The sequence below is a fragment of the Podarcis gaigeae genome, assembly GCF_964106915.1.
Source record: "Podarcis gaigeae genome assembly, chromosome: 15".
Classification (NCBI taxonomy): Eukaryota; Metazoa; Chordata; class Lepidosauria; order Squamata; family Lacertidae; genus Podarcis; species Podarcis gaigeae.
This window is the reverse complement of record NC_139692.1, coordinates 28,043,780-28,068,429: the sequence shown is the minus strand read 5'-3', so window position 1 is coordinate 28,068,429 and position 24,650 is coordinate 28,043,780. Positions and strand designations below refer to the sequence as shown.

General features: G+C 43.8%; 1 protein-coding gene across 8 annotated transcripts in view; it reads left to right on the top strand.

Annotated features, from left to right (window-relative positions):
- The window catches only part of PRDM10 (PR/SET domain 10), a 78,312-nt gene that overhangs the window by 14,349 nt on the left and 39,313 nt on the right, over positions 1-24,650 (top strand). For 2 of the 8 annotated variants that reach the window (XM_083714355.1, XM_083714353.1), the window contains exons 2-6: positions 8,899-9,081; positions 10,526-10,690; positions 12,920-12,979; positions 20,411-20,557; positions 23,744-23,981. In XM_083714355.1, coding sequence (XP_083570481.1) covers positions 8,899-9,081; positions 10,526-10,690; positions 12,920-12,979; positions 20,411-20,557; positions 23,744-23,981 — 793 coding nt within the window. Of the gene's footprint in view, positions 1-6,659; positions 7,015-8,898; positions 9,082-10,525; positions 10,691-12,919; positions 12,980-15,149; positions 15,238-20,410; positions 20,558-23,743; positions 23,982-24,650 lie in introns of those variants that run through there. The other 6 variants (XM_083714356.1, XM_083714357.1, XM_083714354.1 and 3 more) reach the window with 5 other exon arrangements.

Here is a 24,650-nt window from a genome sequence, read left to right as displayed (position 1 = left end):
CTATCCAAGGCTGGATTGGGAGATGAAGCTTGTTCACGAGAGGAGTTAGAAACCGAGATCTTTCATCTGTCCAGTTGGGACAGAAGAGCATTACATGTTCCATAGTCTCCAGAGCCGTGTCATTGCAAGAGCTGTGTCATTGCAATACTGTAATACGGGGGCAGAAAACCTTTTTCAGCCTGAGGGCCACATTTCTTTCTGAGCAACTAGGGGAGGAACCAAGATGGCGACGGAGAAAGCAGCCTAGTCAGTGTCCTCTGCTTTTAGTTACGTTTTAAGTAGTTTCTGAGCAACTGTCTGAAGGCAGAGTGGTAGTAGTAGTAGGTTCTGTATTTTGCACTTCAATTTTTCAAGTTCGGAATCTTGGTATTATTACACATGCTTCTTCCTTTTAACCAAATTTGAAGAATTTAGTAACATGGTTTTTCCTTAAGCAAGCCCTTGGAGCTGGTAATATGGGATCTGGTTAAAAGTAGAATCACAGCACAGACAGTGTGTGTGAAAATAGAAGATGGGGAAACATCAAAAGAGAAAAGATGACCTTCTCGCATAATTTGGAAGGAGAAGGGAGGATAGATTAAAGAGAGCTTTATAGGGGAGAACATTCTGCCAACATTTAAAAAAAAAGTGGGTGGGAGGTTAGAGTGTGAGAATAATAAGTATTTTAATTCTTGGGTAGGTTTAAGAAAGAAGCATAGTTTGCTCTATATTCTGACACAACAGAGAGCCAGTGATTACATGTTCTTGTATCACAACATCATGTACAGTGTTGATGGTTGATGATGATATCTGTTTCAAAGGGGTTTCCCCCTCGTAAGTGCTCCCAAAAAAATCATATACGTATATACTACCTTAGTAGCTATTACCAATATAACCCTGTAAGGCAGACCAGTATTCAGACTTGGGGCTCTCTAAGACGACCTAGTGAGTTAATGACTGAGGTGAGATTTGAAGTGTTCCTGCTCTTAACCCCTACATCCCACCATATTTCATTTAGTGAAGCTTACTCTTGTGTGAGAGATCATTAGGCTTAAAGCCAAGGGCAAGAATATTAAGCCGCAACATAATAATGTGAATATGTACTGTGCTTGCATATTACATCACACACAATATAGTGCAACGACAATAGTTTTAGATCTGGATGGGGAAAACACATACAGTGGTACCTCAGGTTAAGTACTTAATTCGTTCTGGAGGTCCGTTCTTAACCTGAAACTGTTCTTAACCTGAAGCACCACTTTAGCTAATGGGGCCTCCTGCTGCCGCCGTGCCGCCGGAGCACAATTTCTGTTCTCATCCTGAAGCAAAGTTCTTAACCCGAGGTACTATTTCTGGGTTAGAGTATGTAACCTGAAGCGTATGTAACCTGAAGCGTATGTAACCTGAGGTACCGCTGTATTTAGTTCCCCCCCTTCTCTTTCCCTTGGCTATGAAGCTCATTCTGTGGGTTTGGGAAAGTCACTACCTACATCGCATTGCGAGGCCAAAAATACTACTCTGAATTCTTTGGAAGAAGGGCTGGATACAAATGTCATTAATCACTGTGGGATGTTAGGGAACACTCCCAATATGGCATTGCGTTGAATTTAAAACAAAGATTTTTCTTGACGCAAGGGAACTGTGTGGGCTTCCTCTGGTGCCCTGATGTACTGTTTGCACTGCCTTCTGTCAGCGTTGCATTGCTTTCCCACTCTAGGATGATGACACAATGCATTTATATCCTCTTGCCACTCGCCTGGCTTTCTTTGCAGCTGCTCTTAGTGGCATAGCCTCCTTTCATTCCGGCATAGTCACACCCACACTGCTACCTTGCCGTAAGATGCTAGCCTGGGGGATGCTGCAGACATGCAAGGGATTGGCTCATGTCCTTGCATCAGCCTCGCAATGCAGCAGACTGCATTCACTCCCTCCACCCCTCCAACACAGGCTGCCACAGACATGCTGTTGGCATTCCTTGTTTTGCAGTGGTAGCTGTCAAGTGTCTGTATGCTATGTGAAAATAACAAGGGAAAGAAACACAAATGTTTTATACAGGGGCAGTGTGGTGATGGGGAGGGGGAGTTCTTCCACTGTGCCTGCTGTGGGGAGGAAGAGACAAATTCTAATTTTAGAAGCCCAAGGAAATGATTTTTTTTTTGCATAATAATAATAATAATAGTAAGGTGTTTCAGCTTATGAAGAAATAATGTAATTGTTAATTTCTTCTAATAATTGTTGTTTGCGTGGACTTCCCTTCAACTCTATAGTGTCATGCCACAGAATGAAAACAAGGCTGAGATCAATGTCCTTCCTTAACACTATCACTCTGTGAAATGAATTTTGTTTCTGTGTGCTGTCATCTCCCTGGAAACCTACAATGGGTAGGTGGCAGTGGGGGGAAGAGCCACACTCTGGTAGCTACGTATGAGATGAGTAGAACTGGCACACCAGTTATTTAAAAAAGAAAGAAGAACACCAGAATTGTGTGCACAAAAATTATCCATATTCTAGAGCAGGCTTCCTTAACCTTGGCCCTCCAGATGTTTTAGGCCTACAACTCCCATCTTCCCTAGCTAGCAGGACCAGTGGTTAGGGATGATGGGAATTGTAGTCCCAAAACATCTGGAGGGCCAAGGTTGAGGAAGCCTGTTCTAGAGGCTGTATCTTGTGCTAAACTTACACAAAGTAGGTCCATTGAAATACAGTGGTACCTCGGGTTAAGTACTTAATTCGTTCTGGAGGTCTGTTCTTAACCTGAAACTGTTCTTAACCTGAAGCACCACTTTAGCTAATGGGGCCTCCTGCTGCCGCCGCGCCGCCGGAGCACAATTTCTGTTCTCATCCTGAAGCAAAGTTCTTAACCCGAGGTACTATTTCTGGGTTAGAGTATGTAACCTGAAGCGTATGTAACCTGAAGCTTATGTAACCTGAGTTACCACTGTAGATGGACACGACTAACTTAGGTTCATTTATTTGGATGAGTCTACTCTGAGTAGAACTTAGTTGGATACAACCCTGGATTTTTCAACTTGAACAGAGTATGCATATTTAGTTAGTGCTTATAAGTTTACGCCACTTGTCCATTATAAAAATACTGAAGGTGGCTAACAATAGAATTTGCAATTGAAAATAACCAATCCATATAAAGATAATAAGGAATAATATAATAAAACTTGATAAAAATCAGTTACGAACACACACACACACACACACACACACACACACGCTTTTGGCTTGTTTGGCATAATTAATTCTGGTTCTGTGCCAGAGCTCCATGCTGTGTCCAGTGCCGTGTATTCTGCATGGCCTTTTCTTTGGAAATTATTTCCAGACTTTTTCAATACATTTCTAAGCTTATTGGCCCAGAGTTGCAGTAGAAGAGCTTGCATTATGAAGATGTTTCTCTCATAGCTTTGCTCAGATGCAGTCAGAGGTGGAGACCCAGGGGCAAGGAGGTGGTTCAGCAGGCAGCTCCGTCTGCACCAGCCTGACAGGTTGTTCAGATGGAAGAGCCAGATCAGACATGGAAGCTTTATAGGATCCAAGAGGGCACTCCATTGGCTCTGTGTCTCATCTGATCCTTCTTGGGCTAGTAGTGGCAGTGCCAGCCTCCAGCCACGTGAAGTAGTGCTGCAGCACCAGCAGAGATGAGGTGAGCTGCTTCCTCCATACTACCTGCAAGCTGCCAAAGTGACAGAGGAAATAAAATGCCTTGAACAGGTATGAGAAACCTGGGGACATCTTGTTGCTGGACTCCAACTCCCATTTTCCATGACCATTGGCAGGGTTGGCTGGAGCTGATGGGAGCTGAAGTCCAACAACATCTGGAGGGACACAGGTTCCCCATCCACAGCTGAAACCCTTGAACACGTCCTCTGTTTAGGACCCCAGCACCTCAAAGATGCCCCTGAAATAACAGTCCTAACATAATTGCTGCATTGAGCAGAGCTCAGCTCAGATATTGAACAAAGTAGTAGCTGCTGTTATTATTATTACTTGTTATGCATCTAACATAGGGGCACGGGTGGCGCTGTGGATTAAACCACAGAGCCTAGGACTTGCCGATCAGAAGGTCGGCGGTTTGAATCCCCGTGACGGGGTGAGCTCCCATTGCTCGGTCCCTGCCCCTGCCAATCTAGCAGTTTGAAAGCACAAAGTGCAAGTAGATGAATAGGTACCGCTCCAGCGGGAAGGTAAATGTTGTTTCTGTACACTGCTCTGGTTCACCAGAAGCGGCTTAGTCATGCTGTATGCTGGCCACATGACCCGGAAGCTGTAAAAAAGCCGGCACCCTCGGCCAATAAAGCGGGATGAGCGCTGCAACCCCAGAGTCGGTTACGACTGGACCTAATGGTTAGGGGTCCCTTTACCTTTACCTTTATGCATCCAACATAGTTTTTTGTCGTTTTCTCCTTGTGCATTTGTCTGTTGGACTGTTTTCTGGATGTATAGATTGAATACTGTAACACTCCAAAGACTTAATTGGGAAGACAACACTTCCTGACTTAGCCTTTGATCTTCTTCCCTACCTTTATAGAATCATAGACTTGTAGAATTGGAAGGGACCATGAGCGCCATCTAGTCCAACCCCCCTGAACTGAGGAATATTTTGCCCAATGTGGGGCTCGAACCCATGACCCTGCAATTGAGAGCCTCATGCTCTACTGACTGAGCTATTCTTTTCTCTCTCTCTCTCTCTCTCTCTCTCTCTCTCACACACACACACACACACACACACCTTACTTGGACAAGCCACATGCCTTAGAAACAATTCTATCCTGAGGGATCTTAAAACTATCCCATTAGTCCTCTTCATTCCCCCTCACACAATTGCATGATTGGAAAAGCAGGGTTGCACCTGATATTTCCAACTGCACACCTGTCAGGTGTCCATGCGCAGGAAGCGGGATGCATAGAGGGCACCTGCTCTACACAGATAAGCTCTGCAACATGCTGCTGGAGCCTACATACAGAGAACAGGCTTGCAGACTTATCCGTTTATTGCATTTCTATCCCACCGCTTTCTCCAAGGAGCTCAAGGGAGCATACAGGGTTCTTCACCATCCTCATTTAACCCCCACAACAACCCTGTGAGGCAGGTTAGGCTGAGAAGCATTGAGTGTCCCAAGGCCACCCACCCAGTGAGTTTCATGGCTGAGTAGGGATTTGAACCCTGGTCTCTCAGCTCCTAGCTAGACACTGTAACCATTACATCAGACGGGCTGTAGATGGCTGGGTGAAGCTGGCAGTGGTGTGGGATGGGACCCTATCCTTACCTTCATGCTATTTTTTGCCATGGGGCAGGTGGGGGGAATGACTGAATTGGGTTCTTGGCATACATTGCTCAATTGAAATCCCAGCTGCGTTACTGAGGAAGGCAGGAGTCGAAACATTTAACTTGCTAAAGAGTGTTAAATCTATCTCTGTTTCATCATTCACTTATCAATATATGCCCATGGAGACTGTTTCTCAGCTGCTGTATAAAAAAAATTGGTTTGGAAACTCACGAGCATTTCTCATGTAGTCTGTGATACAACACAGGGGGCTTTTGGTCAGAGGATTAAAGTAAACATTCTCGAGGGTATGTGGAGTTCCTTAGGCACACGTAAAGTAGTTCTTTGGATCCTAGCCATAGGAACACTTGCGGATGTTTCCTCCTCGCCATGTAATAATAATGTATTGGCATATTAAGATCGGTTATCCTGGGGTTTGCTTCTGATGCATGTAAACTTGCCAGATGTTCCTTGTTTCAAGGGGGTGTTCCAACTGCAATAAATTACAATGGATGTTTCTTATTTACCACTGCTGCAGCTCTCCTGAACTTCATAGCACAGAGGACCCTATTTTTGCAGTGTCTCTTTATTGTCATGGTGTGGTGGTAGGGGCGAGATTTGGCAGGCTGGGATCTTGCGCTAAGCCTGAGAGGGAGGCACTGTTTGGCATCTAGAGCAGTGTTTCCCAACCTTGTGCCTCCAGATGTTTTTGGCCTACAACTCCCATCATCCCTGACCACTGGTCTTGCTAGCTAGGGATGATGGGAGTTGTAGGCCAAAAACATCTGGAGGCACAAGGTTGGGAAACACTGATCTAGAGCGTTATACGCAGTCCGATAAATGTAGAGAAGGCAGTGTCGTGTTGCGTTCAGATGCTGAGACCGTGTTGATTTTTCTACTGTTCCACTGAGGGACATTATTGTTCGCCTTTCCTGTATTATTGATTTGACTCTTTTGTATAAAGTCACGCGGGGGGGGGGGGGGGGAATGTATCGACTCAGAGCCTGTAAGAGTTCTAAAATGCTAGCAAGCAAGATGAATGGAAGGGGTGGTATTTCCCCCCCCCCCCGCGCTTCATTTACAAGCCAAATGCCATTATATGGGCATAAATTATGCCTAAAAATGATTTGCATTTAAAATTGAAATGGGTGGAGCAGTCACCCAGGAGCCTTTTGCTTTCTTTCTTGTGCATTGGCAAGGGTTGCTAACTATTAGATCAGCTCAGCCAGCCAGTCAGTATAAAATAAAGTTAATTGGACTTGCCGAAAATCAAATGGCCTCAGCCTTGCACTAATTCCTAAGTCTGTGATTTAATAATGACACTGGAGACGAAGGACTGGAAAGGTGCTGAATGACTGTCTAAACCAATCAGCAGAGCTGTAAATTACACTTCTGAGATTCCCAGTGGCAGATTTGAGACGTGCGGTTGAAATCGCAAGGGGTGGATAAAGCCGTACATGGAAGCAATTTGTCAAGATTCCCGAGCTTACGTAAATTGGAATTTAAGCTTCATTTTTAATTCTCTCTCTTTCTCAGCATTTCAGCTGCCAAGAGGGACTGCACAATTGGGATCAGGAGGAAGAGCAGCCCCTGAGCGGAGGGGCTGGTTAAACACTGAACTAGAAAAATAAAAACAAGTTAATTAGGGACTGAAGGTTTTTTTAAACAACAACAACAAACAACAACAACAGGCCAGTTTCAATGTAACATTTCATGCTTCCATGATGACTCTTCAACATCATCTAATGAGCACATACGAGAGGTAGTTATTTTGGACTGGTAATCTGCATAACTTCCAAATGTCATTCATGAATGTGAAATGTTGCATCGAATGAGCTCATTTGAAACAGGATAACGCTAGTTATAATCAGATAATTTGTTCAGTGAAATAGCACCGTGTGAACAAGTCCACTGGTTGTTTCCTCCCTGCAAATAAGCTGCAAACTTTGTTGCTATGGAGCACCCCCTCCTGGACAGCATGAAAGCAAGTACAGTACTGCGTCTTGACTTTCCATGCAAATCTGGCTTTCTGCTGGAGATTCGCTTTGATTTGGGGAATGCAAATCTGTAGGAACAACTTGTTTGCAAACTCTGTTGCCTCCCTGTTAGGGGAGTGCAGCATCGATCAGGGCAAATAATTGAATTGGGTGTCTGTCTCTGCCAGGCCTAACATCACTGTTCAATATAACAGTTTGTGCTCCTCTTAAATGTATGTTGCATTCTAAATGCTTCAGGATTGAATAACGGAGTATACTTTCGCAAGTGACACCAGGGATGTATTTTTGTTTCTGTTCTTGGGACTAGCCAGTGTTGGATGCTTGCTGTCAATTGCCAGTCATCATAATTGGCCACAGGAAAACAGCACTGTGGCTTTCACATACCGAAAGGTGGTTGATATTTCCAGACCCTTCAAGTGTTTCCAGGGACATCCCTGATTTAGACAAGCTGTCCCGGTTTCTGATTTGATCCTTGAATGTCCCCTTTTCCTTAGGATGCCCCTATTTTCATTGGAGAAAGGTTGGAGGGTATGTAGTTATCTGACCCCCGAGCCATCTGAAGGCAATCCTGTACAGTATAGGGAAGGTTTTTAAATGTTTTATTATGGTTTTATATATGCTGGAAGCCACCCAGAGTGGTTGGGGCAATCCAGGAAGATGTGTGGGGGTACAAATAGTAAAATAATCATTATGGGATGGGAGGTCCCTATTTCCATCAGAGAAATGTTGGAGGGTATGTATTTCTAAGAACACAAAAACGTGAACATTAGAACATGTTCAGCTTGGGTTTGCGTGACACCATATTCGAGATCTAGGACAGGGATGGGCAGACTTCAGGCTTGAAGGATCTGCTTTAGTTTTCTCTCATTCATTACACTCACACTCGGAGTCCTTCACCTAATGCCAGGTGCAAAATACATAACACTACACTGAAAATTAAAGAATCCTAAACCCAGGCTTTTGTTCTGAGTACCAGAACTGAATGGAGCTCACAGTCCTTACATGCAAAACCCCACTCCCAAGTTACCCCAGGATTTCTTCCTTTCAGCAATATTTGGTGCTGTCAAGTTATTTTGTTGCTGCTATTATTGAGTGTTTGAAAGTCAAAACCCTTGCTGATCAAATCACCCAGAGATTTACTATAGATCTATCCTGATTCCTGCCCACTGCTGATATAGGAAACTGACACTGGTATGAGCATCTCTTGGGAAAGGTGCCAAAGCTCTGATTATATTTACATAAATAAGGATTTGTATTGTTATGGTAGAAGCAAGATGCCCATCACTGTGCCCGCCAAAGGCTGTGTGTGTGGAAAAGTGCTTGTATATTTCAGAAATTCTCAGGGTGACCTGCTCAGCTGCTCATGGTGACTGATGACTGATTGCAGCATCTAGTTTTGCGCTCTCTCTCTGTCTCTGCTGTGACCCAGATTGCATGTTCATTTTCTCCCATAGAAATAAATGGGAACCATGGACAACTGAGCTATTCCCTTTCTCTATAGCTCCACTCTAGAGCCAAATGAAGCCTAGGGGGCTGGATTTTTTATTTGTATAGTGGGTAGTCAAGTTTCATGGTTCCCTTTGTATTACTGTAAAGTATGCAGTTCTTTGATATATATATATATTCTCTTCCCCTCTCTTTCTGTATAGCTATGGTACAGAAGGTTACCTTGTCTCGAGACAAAACAGCCAGATGAATCTTTTCAGCCAAGCTCAGTTTCGATAATTAGTTATCACGCTATGGAGCCCGACAGCAGGGACGACATCGACTTGAAAGAGGAAACCGCACAGGTGTGGTCTGAATCAGCTGAGCAGGAACAGAATACTGCTCAGGTGACTAGTGCTTATTTCATTTTCTAACTGCTGATGTTCATGCAGTCTGTGTATATGAATAAGGCATCCTTGCAGTAGCTCAGCCTGCTTCTTAAAGGGACTTGTGTGTCTAGATTGTTATTGGATATATGTGAAGCTGTCTTGAGGGTTTGATTTTTGCATGATACAGAAATTTCCCTAGCTATAGATTTTGTTCTAAGGTTTCAGATACACCAAATAAAATATGTTGGTTTTTTTTTTTAAAAAAATGTTGTTTTTTTAAGTGGCTATAACACAAGAAAGAAAAGAGACATTATCATTTGTGTTCCAGCTTATTAGAAATATCACCTTTCCCATAAATCTTATCAGTCTACGTTACTTTTAAAAAGTTATGTTGTATTTCTTATACATATATAATGTAATACTATACATACTTAGATAAGAGAGGAAATGGAGGGTTTTAGGATAGCACATTCTGTCATTTATAACTTAATAGCTGTACTTCACAAAATAGTTGTGGAGGACAGTTTTGTATTGGTCCATTGAAGATTAGGCTCAAATTTCATTTGGTCCAGGTATCCTTAGGGTTGTCCCCTTTTCCCTTGATACAGGATTTGTGCTTTTAACAGCTGCATAACAGGTAGAAATCCAACAGGCCTAGTTTCTTTCCCTTCACCTACATGCCTGCAAGTATTATATGTATTGGATTTTTATGTACTATGAAGCTGATAGAGGTGCACAGCCTTTTAGGAAACAAGACAGCTGTAATTGACGTCAATGGTACTAAACTGATTTCGTTCAAAATATCCCAGTTGAACTGGGTCTTGGATTGAACTGTTGGTGATTTCAGTGCCCAATTTACAACAAAAGTGGCATTTTTTTAGGTTAGGCTTTCTTATTCACCTAGTTTTGGTTTTTCCTGAGCTGATTCTGTATGAGTTGCCAATGTAGTCTGGAATATTACCAGGGATACACAGACAACTCCCCATTTAGGTGCATGCAGTTGACACGGAACCACGCAAGCATGCTGAACCAAGAAGTGAATATAAAAGTGCAAAAACGGCACCAGAAGAGCCCAGAAGGGGCAAAAAAGGCACGCAAAAGGCCTAGCAAAACCAGGAGACCTTGCACTGACTGTTGAGGCCTGTGGAGAGTGTGCTGTTTGAACAGGGAGGTTTGGAAGGAGTGATTGTGGAGTTTGACCAGTCTGGTAAATGCTACTGGTTTTTAAGGTTTTTTTTCCAGGGGTTTTCAGAGGTTTAGTGTGTGTTTGCAGGCTTTTTCAATGGTGTTTCAGATATACATGATTTCACTGACACACACAGTACCTTGAAATGTAAACCCCACGTGAACTGGGAGTAGCCTGTACGTATGTAAGTGTTACTGTACATTCTTATGCACAGCTTTGGGTTTGGACAGTTCCTGACATTTCTTCTCTGCCCCTGTTCACCTTCCCTTTCTCCAGGTCCACTTTGTCCCTGAAGGTGGAACTGTGGCTCAGATTGTGTACAGCGATGATCAGGACCGTCCTTCGCAGCAGGTGGTCTACACTGCCGACGGCACATCTTACACCTCTGTGGACACCTCGGAGCATACACTGGTGTACATCCACCCCGTGGAAGCCACTCAGGCATGTGACATCTCACATCCCCTGTCTCTTGTCTACTCGTGGCTGCAAAGAGCAATAATTTCATTCAGAACTTGGGCCAGCTGCCTGCAAAGCTGTGTGAATGCCTAATAGTCCTCAGCTGTGCATAATCATCTAGCCATTGGCGAAGGGGGAGTTTGGACTTTTCATGCTAAATGAGAGTGCAGATGTTGTAATCAAAAAATGCTGGGAGGCTATTGAGTATGAAGCCCTGTCCATTTCGCTTCTCTGAAACTGGAATAATTTAGCCTTTTTTCCCCTTCAAAAGATGACACGAGTAATCAGTGCAACAATATCAGCCATCACAGTGTTCTGTAAAACAAGGGGGTTGCTAATCCATTCTTTTCAGATTCCTTATTTGCATAGCCAAGTTTAGGTAACTACTAATAATTTGGGCATTGGAACTTGTATTTTTCTAACAATTGTACTAGTCTGTAGACTTGAACTGGACAAATCTATTGATAGGTTTTCCAACTTGGCGCCTTTAGGAAATATTTGAAACAATGATTTGTTTGCATGGTCTATGCATTACTTGTGCATTGTGGAGGACCTTGGGCCCTGTTCTAGGGTGTGCATTTATGGGGTAGAAAACACAGGGAGTTAGCTGCCTTGACAACAAGTCAGACCACTGGTTAGCTAGTTCAGTACTGCCTACACTGACTGGCAGCAGCTCTGCAGGGTTTCAGATGGCAGTCTTGCCTAGAGATGCCACCAATCGAACCTTGGACCTTTTGCATGCAAGGCATTGCAGTGCTGCTGAGCAACAGCACGTTGCATCTTTACTGATCAGACTTGTTTGGATTCTCCAGTGGCTCATGTGAGCAAGAAACCGCAAACAACTTGGTACACTTTGGAATTTGTGTTAGTACTTTCTAGATGGAAATGCAACATCACACTCAACCCTTCTGTGTTTGCACATTGCTGAGGAAGATCAGTAGTGGTTGGAAAGCTGTCTTTCAGGAGAGTGTATCTCTTGTTACTGATCTTCTCATTGGGAGACCTCTAAAAAGCTGTTAATGAACCCCAGGAACATGGTTTGAAAACCACTGTTCTAATTTAGACAAACCATATAGCTGCTGGTAACGGTAGCCTACTAAATTCCCAAATCCCAGTCCATCCTCTATATCCTTATGCTGCCCGTTCCTGTCCCCCCCCCCCCATCTTAATTGCACTCCATTTGGGTGCTTTACTGTTCCTGTTTTAATCAGGTCCTTCTACTTCTTTACCCCTTGGCTTAAATTGTCAAGCAGGATTTTGCTTTTAAGCTTTAATGTGAGCGCTCTTGAGTCTTGACGTAGAGAGAGGGAGAGGGAGAGGGAGAAGAAGCACGTGCAAACAACCTGCTACAATTTGGAATTTGTGTTAAGTGCTTTTGAGATGGAAGCTGCTCTGTCAATGTAACACCACCACTATTGGGATTTCAGCTCCGGTCGTCGGAGCTGATAAGGCTCATCTTCCTCCGAGCCCTCCCAGCAGAGCATTAAAACAACAAAGTCCACAACGGAAGGATGAGCTAGTTTGGGCTACATTGCCATACTTCATTACTAAGCTATACAGAGAGCAAAGAAATATGCATCTCCTATCTGTGAGAAGCAGAGAGCAACTGAACAAAGAAAGCAAAGGAACAAAGGAAACAAGAAACCAGTAACGTCACATCCCGTCTCCCTTTCCCGTGAGAATCCAACAGTATCTGGACTCTGTGGAATGTAAACAGAGTCCTGTGACTGCAAGCAGCTGCACAGTGAGGAAACAGAAACTAACATCCTCCTCCTTTTTGTGAACACCACTGGGCAGCGTGTTAGTACAATCTCAGTACAAACCCAACTTCTGTATATAGGTACAGTGTTGATCCCTTGGAACAACCTTGGACAATAAATCAGCAGGAATTTCATTACCTGGCATGCAGGACACCGTTACGAGTCCTTTCTGAACACATTCCCTAGCGTGTTGCAGCTTCAATTGCAAGTGCTTCGTGCTTTGCTTACAACCTTCAGAAGTCCACCTCACACTTTATAGGTGGACTGTTGGCACTAAGAGTGCATTTCATAAATAGACTGTAGTGGCCAAGGTAACTGGCCTTATGGAAATTGAATGAAATCAGCCATTTGTCCAATGCCACCTTCCTTTCAGCAAGTTTGTTCTGTCACTGTGAGCTTCGTATAACCAAGCGTTACTGAGACCCTCTTAATCATTCTTTATTATTTTGTTCAGACTTTGTTTACAGACCCGTCCCAAGTGGCATACGTCCAGCAGGATGCAGCGACACAGCAGGTAAGGTTCAGGCTTTTCGGTTGAGCTTTACATGTGTCTGTTGACGGGCTATGCATTTATTTTGTCCTGTTCTTGTCTCTGCAAAACCTGTTCAACGAGAGATTATAGTGGGATTGGCGTGATTGTACATTCACCTTTCTGAAGGGACTCATTTGTTTCCTGCCATAGTCATGCAGTTCTAGCATGGTGGCAATCACAGAAAAACCTAAATTTTCAGTTTAGAAAAATGGTAAGTGAGTGGATAGCTCAGGTGGTTAGAGCATGGTGCTGATAATGCCAAGGTTGCAGGTTTGATCCCCTTCTGGGACAACTGCATATTCCTGCACTGCAGGGGGGGGGTGGACTTAGATGATCCTCAGGGTCCTTTCCAACTCTGCAGTTCTATGATAGCTCTGTATAGAAGGTGTGGAGAAAGCTAGAGGAGCTGAATGTTGGAAGATTCAGAACAGACAAAATAAAAGTACAGTGGTACCTTGGGTTACGAACATAATTTGTTCCGGTGGTCCGTTCTTAACCCAAAACTGTTCTTAACCTGAGGTGCATTTTTGCTAATGGGGCCTCCTGCTGCCGCCGTGCCACCAGCACACAATTTCCGTTCTCATCCTGGGGCAAAGTTTGCAACTGGAGGAACTACTTCTGGGTTAGCGGAGCGATTGTAACCTGAAGCATTTGCAATCCGAGGTACCACTATACTTCTTCACATAGGGCACAGCTAAACTACGATTTTCACTCCCTCCCGCAAGATTAGAGATGACCACCAACTTGGATGGCTTTAAAAGGTTGGACCAATTCATAGAGGATAAGGCTATCAATGGCTGTCATATGCCTCTGAATGCCAGTTACTGGCAATCCTAAGTGGGAAGAGTTGCTGCCCCACTCAGGTCCTGCTCAGGGACTTCCCACAGGCATTGGGTTGGCTACTGTGAGAATAGGATGCTGGGTTAATAGGTGGGCCTTTGGCTTAATCCAGCAGGTGTCTTCTTCAATTGTTAAGGTGCTCTTGAGCCAGCTAACTTGACAAAAGGCCACCTAGTGTCTTAAATAGGGGTAGTCTTCCTTTTTATGCCTACCGCCCACTAATGCATCTTTCTGGATGGTAAAATTTCCTTACTGCCCACCAGTACTCGATGGAAGGAGGATTCAGCTCGTGCCCTAGAACCCACTACCGCCCACCTAGAATCCTCAAACACCCACTAGTGGGTGGTAGGGACCAGGTTTGACAACCCCTGGTCTAAAGGATGTCCTGTAAGGTCAGTTTTAAGAATGTTAAGAGGACTGCTTAACTAAGATTTCCTGTTCTGAAAACATTCTACTATATCTTTCATTTAAGTTATCAAAAAACAAACAAACCCCCAACCTGTTTTATTGTTTTGTTTGTACACCCACATAATTGGGAGATAACAGCAGTTCCTCGTTTCTACAGGCAGAAGCTTTTTTGAGTTTTTATTTGGGATATAACTGTAAAAGCTAAAAATTCCAATTACTTGCTGCTGTGTCTGATGTATATAGTCCTAGTTTTGTGCTTGATGTGCTCACTAGTGTGAAATTGACTAGGAGTAGCATGAAATTGAGGACTGGGGATGTGAGGATTCGAGGATGCAAAAGGGAGGGGGAGACCCTGTATTTGAAAAGGACTAGCTTCTCATTTAATCTGCCATGGCACAGGAAACGGGATGGTTAAGGTCCAAGGCTTGAGATCCTTTCAGTCCTAAACCACTATGTACAACACAAGTTTGTGGAAGTAGTATTGAAATGATTTGATAGCTGTGTTAGCGACTTATAAAGTGAGACGATACATTTCAGTTAATATTCTAGAAACCTCTGGCACTATAGGTGTGAACCCACCACTGATTAGAAGACACTAGGGTGTTTTTATGGATGGGATTTCCCCAAATAAATGGTTTGATGCTTTAATGCTTGGCTTCATGCTACCCTCACCAAGCAAAAAGCAGCCGGATTCTGGTGGCTCTGAATTTTCCAGCCTCCCTCCTGACAGTTAAGGGAGGGTTTTTAGCTTATATGTATTCATACTGAGAGAGAAAGAGAGGTAGCTACCTGGTGGGCTTTTGTGGTTCTTTCTCATCTCATCTAATCTCCCCTGCTCCCCAGCCAGCTGGGGTGATTAGCTGAATGAGATAACTAGAATGTCTCTTTCCTTTTTAGTATGACTTCAAGTGAGGTGCCTTCAGCTTTCCTTGACTGCCAGCTGTTGGGAGGAAGCCTTCAGAGCTCTCTATAGCCTGGCAGTTTTCTATTTGGTGAGTGTAATGTGTAGCCAGGCTGTTGGTCCAAAGACAAAAATATGAGAAGCACAGGCATTTTTTATTTTTAATGGAATATTGTATCTCTACCTCATATCCAGTAAAGCCCAGAGCTCACTTGTGGGCAGTGAACTAGACCTTTGGTAAATTGAATGGACCCAGTCTCTGTTTCAGATCAGGTTCATTGTCATGGGCCCTGCAGGGAGTGGCCTGGCCAAGTCAGGGTGGAGGAAGGGAGTGGTTAGCCAATGATTCTGGGGAGAGATCTAGTGGGCTGGGGAGGTCCTTGCCTGGGTTAGGAGGGTCCAGGATTAGGATCCCAGAGAGGGTTTGTTTGTGTGTGTGTGTTCGTTCCTGTCATCCTGTCCCATCTCCCTGCTAGTCCCAGGTGGCTCTTTTGATTTCCAAAGTAGTTTCTAGCAAAAGCTTCAAGTATACCCTAAAAAGCATCTTTAGTTCTACTGGTGCTGTGTGGCTTCTGCCAGAGCCCATCAGCAAGCAGATCTCAAGATCTGTACAGGATTGCATCCTAAGAAACATATAATACAAAGTTATCTGTAAAAACAATAGGAAAATGCCAGCAGTGAAGAAGAGAGGATGTACGTTAGCAAACTGTTTAGGAGCATAGTAAAACAAACAAACAAAAAATACAGGTTTATTTTGGAAAAAGAACAACAAAGAAAAACACGCTTAACAGATGCGTGTTCATTGAGCAGAAATAAGAAAGACAAATTCAGAGAATTGCAGCATGACAGGGTTTATTAAGGCAAGTGTCATGAAGAATCATTTTGAATTTGAATCCTTTTTGCTTCAAACACTAAAAAGGCAAATGGAAGCAGTGGAAGGACTGAACAATAAGCTGAAAACTATGAATGATGTTTTAAAGGAAGAAAAGATGGTGGGAAGGAATACATGTGAATTACTGGCAACATACACCTGCTGTATCAATGTTTGATAAAGCTTGCATTTCTTAAAAATGTTAAAGTAAGTTTTGAATGTTTTTTTTTTTTGGTAAAAAATAGAAGAATTAATTTATGGAAAAAGAGAAAGGGGGCAAGTAATAAACACCTGGCCTGGACATGGAAAGGATTGGCAGATCGATAGCTCTTTCTTCTGTTAACCAGAAGGTTGGTGGTTTGAGCTCATGCAGGGATGGCTGTGAGCAGGAGTCCTGCTTTGCAGGGGGTTGGACTAGATGACCCTTGAGAGTGGCTGGGGAAAACTAGCCAGATGGGCGGGCTATAAATTATTATTATTATTATTATTATTATTATTATTATTATTATTATCCCTTCCAACTCTATGCTTCTATGAAGATTTTGTAAAAAAAATTTTTTGCATAGAATGTTCACTATAAACAAGAATAAAAAACAATATTCAGGATCAAAAGAATGTTGCATTTAATTTGAAGTAAATAGTGATGGGGGCGGATTCAACACAAGCGGTAGGGACAGAATATACAAACAGGCCCATTTTCCCACATTTTTCCTAAACCTATTATTAGTATCATCATTGTATATGGTGCTTTATAATAATAATAATTTTTTATTTATACCCCGCCCTCCCCAGCCAAGGCCGGGCTCAGAGCGGCTTACAAGCAATAATAAAAACAAGATGAATGATTAAAACTTAAAAACAAAAATAAAATACAACATTAAAATAATGGAACATTAAGATATCAAAATGTAGCCTCATCGCAGGAGGAGAAGGAAAATAAAAAAGAAAGAGAGGGAGGGAGGGAATCAAATTGGCTCCAAGCCAAAGGCCAGGCGGAACAACTCTGTCTTACAGGCCCTGCGGAAAGAAATCGGATCCTGCAGGGCCCTGGTCTCATGAGGCAGAGCGTTCCACCAGGCCGGAGCCAGAGTTGAAAAGGTCCTGGCTCTGGTTGAAGCCAATCTAACTTCCTTAGGGCCCGGGACCACTAGGGTGTTGTTATTTATGGACCTTGAGGCTCTCCGTGGGGCATACCAGGAGAGGCGGTCCCATAGGTACGAGGGTCCTAGGCCGTGAAGGGCTTTAAAGGTCAAAAGCAGCACCTTAAATCTGATCCTGTACTCCACCGGGAGCCAGTGTAGCTTGAAAAGCACTGGGTGAATATGCTCCCATGGCAGAGACCCTGTTGGAGCCTCGCTGCAGCATTCTGTACCCGCTGGAGTTTCTGGGACAGCTTCAAGGGCAGCCCCGCGTAGAGCGAATTACAGTAGTCAAGCCTGGAGATGACTGTCGCATGGATCACTGTGGCCAGGTCGGGGCGGGAAAGGTAAGGGACCAACTGCTTGATGCGGCGAAGGTGGAAAAATGTCGCCTTGGCTGTTGCTGTAACTTGCGCCTCCATGGAAAGGAAGGCGTCAAGGATTACACCCAAACTCTTAATGGAAGGCAATGGCACTAATTGGGCCCCCGCAAGAGAAGGTAGTTGGTCCCTCATCCCCATGCCATCCTGACCTAGCCATAGGACCTCTGTCTTTGAAGGATTTGGTTTCAATCGGCTCCCACGAAACCATCCAGCTACAGCTTCCAAGCATCTGGTCAGTGTGTTCAGGGCTGAGTCGGTGTGGCCATCCATCAGCAGATAGAGCTGAGTGTCATCAGCATATTGGTGACAGCCCAGCCCAAAGCTCCGGATACTCTGGGCAAGGGGGCGCATAAAGATGTTAAAAAGCATCGGGGAGAGAATCGCGCCCTGCGACACTCCACACACCAAGGAGTGGGGCAACAACATTTCCCTCCCTAGTGCCACCCTCTGTCCCGGACCAGAGATAAAAGAGCACAACCAGTTACGGGCTATGCCCTGTATCCCCACGTCTGCAAGGCGGTGGTCCAGAAGATCATGATCAACCATGTCAAAGGCTGCTAACAAATCTAAAAGGATCACCAGTCCTGACCCGCCTCGATCCAGTTGTCTACGGAGATCATCTGTTAGGACAACCAGAGCCGTCTCCGTCCCAAAACCAGGACGGAAACCGGACTGAAATGGATCTAATGCCGATGTTTCCTCCAGAAACCTACCAAGCTGTTCAGCAACCGCTCTCTCAATTACCTTACCCAGGTATGGAAGATTTGAAACTGGGCGGTAATTGGATAGGTCTAAGGGATCTGATGAAGTTTTCTTTAAGAGTGGACACACCACTGCTTCCTTCAGTTCCCCTGGGAATGTCCCCGTGTCAAGGGACAAATTGATAATTTCAAGCAGAGGGGTCCGCGCAACATCTGGACACTCCCTAATTAGCCACGACGGGCACAGATCAAGGAGGCAGGTGGTGGGCCTACCAACTTGGAGGAATCTATCCACATCAGTAGGGAGTAGGGATGCAGAGCAGTATAACCAAAAGAACTTGGAAAAATACAATAACTCTGAATTTCACTGTGGAAAGCGAGATGCATAATGAGTGGGCCAAAAGAATGAACATCTCTCAAACCTTTCAAAGTCGAGACACAGGAGTCCACAGACGACAGAGTCCAATGCCATATATTTGACATTAACCAGCATGAAGTGAAGGCTGCAACATGCTATATTCCTGTTCTGTGGTAAAAACAGGATGGCATCCAAGTCTTTCCCTCAGTCCCTTTTCTTTAGGCCAGAAGAAACAAATTGCACCCTGCCTCTTTCTGTACATGTGTGTTATTTCAGCAGGCTTGCAGTGGTCAAGAGTAGCAACAGCCTAAACACATGCATCCCCTCGTATGTGATGCAGGTCATGTATATTTAACAATGGTGCATGCATGCCTTACGGAGACTGATAATAGGAAAAGCATTCAAGTGTCACGAGTGCGTTATCGCTGTATCCTCAGTCCTCTTGCTAAAGGCCCGATGCAGCCTACACAGCAGCACTCTTGGCAAACCAAATGTTCCCATGGAGAGATTTCCAGTTTGTTTGCGAGTGGTTATCATTTTATTAGAGCAGCTGCTAGCCTTGCAGGTGTTGCATGTCCCCTCTTCCTGTGAGAATTCCCTGAACTACTCTAGCTGCTAAAATAATAATCGAGGTCCCTGCTGTTTTTTTGGAAAGACCTATTGAAATCTTAGCGCTTCAAAGGCTGTTGTGTATTCGTCTCTTGATTTCTCCCAACATATGTAACTGGGATGAAACAAGAGTTCACTAAGGGTGTTTTTGCTTGTAAGCTGTTTTGATACCCTGCAGTGGCAGGTTTTGTGCTGACTCCTCCCTGCCAGCACGCCTGGAAGTGTGCTAATGATGCCTTGTGGGTGTGTGCCTGGCAACAGGGAAAAATCTGTTCCAGTCAGCCCCTTTGTACTTTGCCCCCACCCCCATTTGTGGTCACTTTATTCCATAAAGTCTTTTGCAGCCATGATTTCCAGCTATGCTGGAGATAAAGCTGAAAAGGCTAAGGGAGAACAGCTATTCGACGCTTTAAGGGTTGGCATGTTGGAAAGTTTAAATATATATCTTGCAATAAGAATTTTCCAGTCCTGGTACCATCTTCTGGAATGGGGTTCAACAGCAGCACAAGGTTTCTTCTACTTGAAACCAGGCTCTATGAGGGTTAGGGTTATAAACCCAGAGGGAAAGGAGGATTTGTGGAATATGAGATTTGGCAACATGCCATCATGCACGCCTCAGGAAACTCCCTCACCCTTCTCAAACTGGCATCTCCTACAAAGCATGCCACCCTGGGCTGCTTTGGGAAGAAACGCAGGGTACACATTTAATAAATTAAATAAATATAACTTGTTTCTGACTTGTAGTGGATCATTTGTAAAGGCCCACATTAACTTGGGGAAGGGCTGTAGCTCAGTGGTAGAGCATCTGCTCTGCGTACAGAAGGTCACAGGTTCAATCCTTGGCATCTCCAGGTAGTGATGGAGAGCCACTGTCAGTGCCAACAATGCTGAGCTAGATGGACCAGAGGACTGACTCAGGATAAGGCCACTTCCTCTAGTTCCTAACTTACAGCAGTTACACAGGCAGCTCCACTGTATTTTTATAGCAGAAAGGAAACTCGCATAGGGATGGGGGGGGGATGTTATATCTGCATTGTCTCTCGAAGTTTTAAATAATTACTGACACCTACCTCTACCCATTCAGACACCTTTCGGATACTGTATTTTGCAACCTAAAAGACCTGGCTTGCAGGACTTGCTGTAGCCAGACAAATCTGAATGATGGAGATGCCACAGGACTAAAACGAGTGCCTGTGATTTTAGGTAACTGTGCTCTTGCCTGCTACTCCTCCTCCTCCTCCTGATGCTGCTGCTGCTGCTGCTCAGAGCATGAATCCTGCCCACCTCTCTGTGCTTGGCAGCGTTGCCGACCCCTCAGCGGCTCTGGAGCAGGACCCTCAAGCAGACAGAGTAAGTTGCCAGGTGCCCCATTGCTTTTACATTTGAACTCTCCATTTCATGCCCCCATTAAAAGAAACCAGGACCCAACAAACCAATAAAAATTTGAGGGTCGGCTTTTGTTGTGTTCATTCAGAAGCCACCTGGAGCCAGGTGTAAAATAGCAGGGGGAAGAGGGTTAGCCCAGAGGTAAAATAATGACTCCAAAGGCAGCACCAGTTACACACTGCATCACATCAGCAGTGAACCATATATTAGGATAACCCACATCACCCTACCGGAGTGTTACTATCTGCCTCAATGGCTCTGCTCTCTCACCTACAACTGGTAGAGATTAGATTAGCAGGGATTAGAACGTGGCTTCCTCTGTGGTGGCTCCAGCTTTGCAAAATCCCTTTTCCAGTGCCCTGCCAGTCCCCTTTTTATCACCTTTTGGGTGTGGCTTGAAAACTGTTTTATTTCCCAAGGTCCTTGTGGTTTGGTTTTAATTTGACTCTCCTTTTTAAAAAAACTGTCTGCTGCATCTTTTGTGTGCTGTATTACTGTTTTATTTCTTTCCTTTTTTGTAGTTAGCCCCCTTGGGGGAACTTGTTCGTAAAGGTGGATATAATTTAAAAACAATCAAACTTGTGTAATTCATAGGACTAGATAAAATAAGCTGCATATACGGTAAAAATCTACCTCTGAGTGGCTACGGATCAGGGAATTTAGCAGAAACTCTAAAACTGCTCAGCAGAGTTACACTAAGATCAGGTCAAAAGCAACCAAGTAATATTAATTTTTTTCAATTACATAATAATGACGATAAGAGATAACTGACTCATTCATGGCCAGTCATGGTAGATTATTATTTTTTTAAAAAAACAACAACACACAACTGATAATTTAACCAGAAATTCTCACCTGGTAAATTATGCTCAAATGTCTTTTGAACTTTTACCTGTGTCAGTACAGAAAGAATTGACAGTGGTAGGCAAGCTGGATTACAGATTGCCTATCTGCCATTGAGGAATTCCTATAATAATAATATAATAATAATAATTTTTTATTTATACCCCGCCCTCCCCAGCCAAGGCCGGGCTCAGAGCGGCTTACAAGCAATAATAAAAACAAGTTGAATGATTACAACTTAAAAACAAAATTAAAATACAACATTAAAAAAAATTTAAAAATTGAAACATTAAAGCGTTTTTGAAACTATAAGCGTTCTCAGAACATGGTTTGGAAAATGCTGATGTGCATTCTATACTTTTGCAGTCATGCCACACCCTCAGGGAGTTCTGTTATTTAGTGCAAAATTCAGCATTCCAATAAGCTGTTATAAAAAGCAATAACAGCAAACCCTGCAGGTTTCTAGTCCTTATTGGTTTTTTTAATGTATTTTTATTAAAGATTTTCTTGATTTACAAAAGTCTAGTCCTTATTGTTGACTGTGAAGATAAGCTTAAATAGACATCTGGCAATGCCTTGTGGAATCTCAGAAGCCAGCATTCCTGCAGCTAGTCTGTGGGGACTTCATTCATCTGCGTCCCACTTTATTCTCCAGCTAGGCCTAGAAGAAGTATAATAAACCAGCATAGGCAGATTTTTATTCGCACCATGTTTCGGATTGAAGAATTTAGCATAATTTATTCAGCTCACAAATTTATTTGTTTGTTTATTTGAAAAAGCAGCATTTTGGCTACCTTGACCCAGAATTTGGGTTCATTTTATTTAAATGCCAAATATACAATAGCTCTAAGCATGCCTAGCACTGAGGTTTCACTTCTAACTTATTGAAAGACTGTAATGCTTTGTGACGTGTGTGTGTGTGTGTTTGTGTGTAGCCTGTTCCTTAAGCTCTCTTACAGCAATTCCCTTCCCCCTACACACACACACCTATTATACCGATTTCTGCCTCATCTGCAGTGCACTGTGGGCATTTAACTCTTCTCTTCATAGAAAATAAAATATAACACTCTTTAAAATTAGAGCACCCATTGCCCTTAAGCAGTTAGGAGGTTGCTTTTTGTTACAAAGGTTTTAGATTTTAATTAGCTAGTCTCTTAACCGAACCCTGTGTTTTGAGTGCATTGGTGTTGTATTCTCTTGCTTTCATGGAGTGAGAAAATTATAGCCAGGACCATTTTGAGGGCATATTTTAATGTCAAACTAATTAAAGCAGAAAATGGAGACCCTGGGTGGCTTCACTTGGAGATGGAATAAGGAAAGGCGTAAGCTGAGTTGCAAAAAGCCTTTCTGGGGAGCCAAAGGTTTTTCTGATTTAATGCCGCCTTCTTGCCAGTCTCCATCATTATTAGTGCGCTGAATACTTTTTGCAAGGCTTAATAAGACGTTGGTCTCGTGAAAGCAGCTTCTTGCTGTTCTCTCACTTTACAGCAAATAGACCTGAGACGGTGACTTGGCTCAAGATGCCTACTGTGTTGACGGTTGCAAAAGCATTTGAAGCCAGCTGTTCTAGAATCAAGTGTAACATTGTCCACCAGACCCTTAATAGTTCTGAGATATATTTTCACACACTTAGTAAAGTTCCCCACCTGGCAATTGTCTCCTATGCCTGAACAATGTGGAGAGTGAACTACATGAGATTTGAGCCCACCTGTATTCAGAAATGTGGCAGTGTCCAATGGCAGCAGGGCAGCTTAGAGAGCAAATGGAAGCCTGTGTGATCCATCCTGTGCTATCCTCCAACACTTCTCTTCTTCCCTATGTGTCCCATCCCCAAGGCAGTTGCCTCCATCGCCCTGATGGTAGGGCCGGCCCAGCGTGCATCCCTTTCAACATTCAACGTGGCAGTAGAGGGTTCAGCCGCCATGCTGCCTGCCACCCATCTCTCACACCACCCAGTTGTCCTACTTGCTCAAGGCAAAAATTGAAGCCTTGCTTAGGTATACTTCACCTTCTCCAATCTTGGGTCATCTCCAAATAACTTCTACTGAGAACAGACCCATTTAAATGAATGAACCTAAGTTGGTCATGCTTGTTGTTTATTTATTTCATAAATTTAGCACACCACTTGATTGTAAAACCAAACAAAACAAAACTCAAAGCAATTTGATTTCACTGGGTCTGTTCTGAGCAGGGCTAGCAAGGGGTACAACCCCAGATGCCACTGGTATTAGCTGAGATATGATGACTATTATTTTATGGTTTGCTGTTCTGGATCACAGCACATTTTTGCTGATTTCCCCTCCCTAGGTATCAATACCAGTGCACAGCCAAGTTTTGCCTCCTATGGAGGCCGTGGATGAGTCTGGTCCTCTAGAACCTTTGCACAACCCAATAAGTGATACAGAAGCGAAAGAGGAAAACGATGAGGATGATGAGGATGATGATGACGACGAGGATGAGGAAGATGAGGAAGAAGAGGGAGAAGATACCGACATGGATGAATGGGATCCAGATCCACCTCATCCCTTTGACCCAAATGACCTGTGTAAGCATTCGAGGGTGTCTTGTTTTTGCTACGCCTCTTCTCCCTTTCATTGGCTTACCACTGCAATATGGGAATCAACCCAAAGCCATTTCATTTGAATTGCACTCCAGGAATCAGTACTTGGAAGCAAGGGGAGTGTGAAACTAGCATCACTGAGCCAGAAAAGTAGGGTCACTCTTGTTGGATTTACTTTGTTTTTAGTTGAACCCTGAAATCTTATCAACCAGTGCTGGGCACCAAAGACAAACATTTGGAATTAGAGAATATGGGAAGGGCCATAGCTCCATGGCAGGGCATTTGCAGAAGTCCCAGGTTCGGTCTCTGACATCTCTAGGTAGGACTAGACACAGATACATGTCAGAGACCTTCCGAGAGAAACTGCCAATCAGTGTAGACAACACTGAGCTTGGTGGACTAACGATCTGATTCGGTGTGAGGCATCTTCCTATGTTCCCATGGCAAGTTGTTTCTGAGCACCTTCTGACTCTAGACATAGATTTTCGGTACTGGAACCCAGCTCACAGTCCAGTCCACTTACTCCTGGTTAGCTTTTCTGCATTTTAGCAGCCCAATAAAGATGGGGATGGTTGTTTAGTTGCTACTGTTGTTAAATTATTGGGAATCAAGAAAACCGTGGCAATCTACTACAAATTACCCAGAGATCTACAA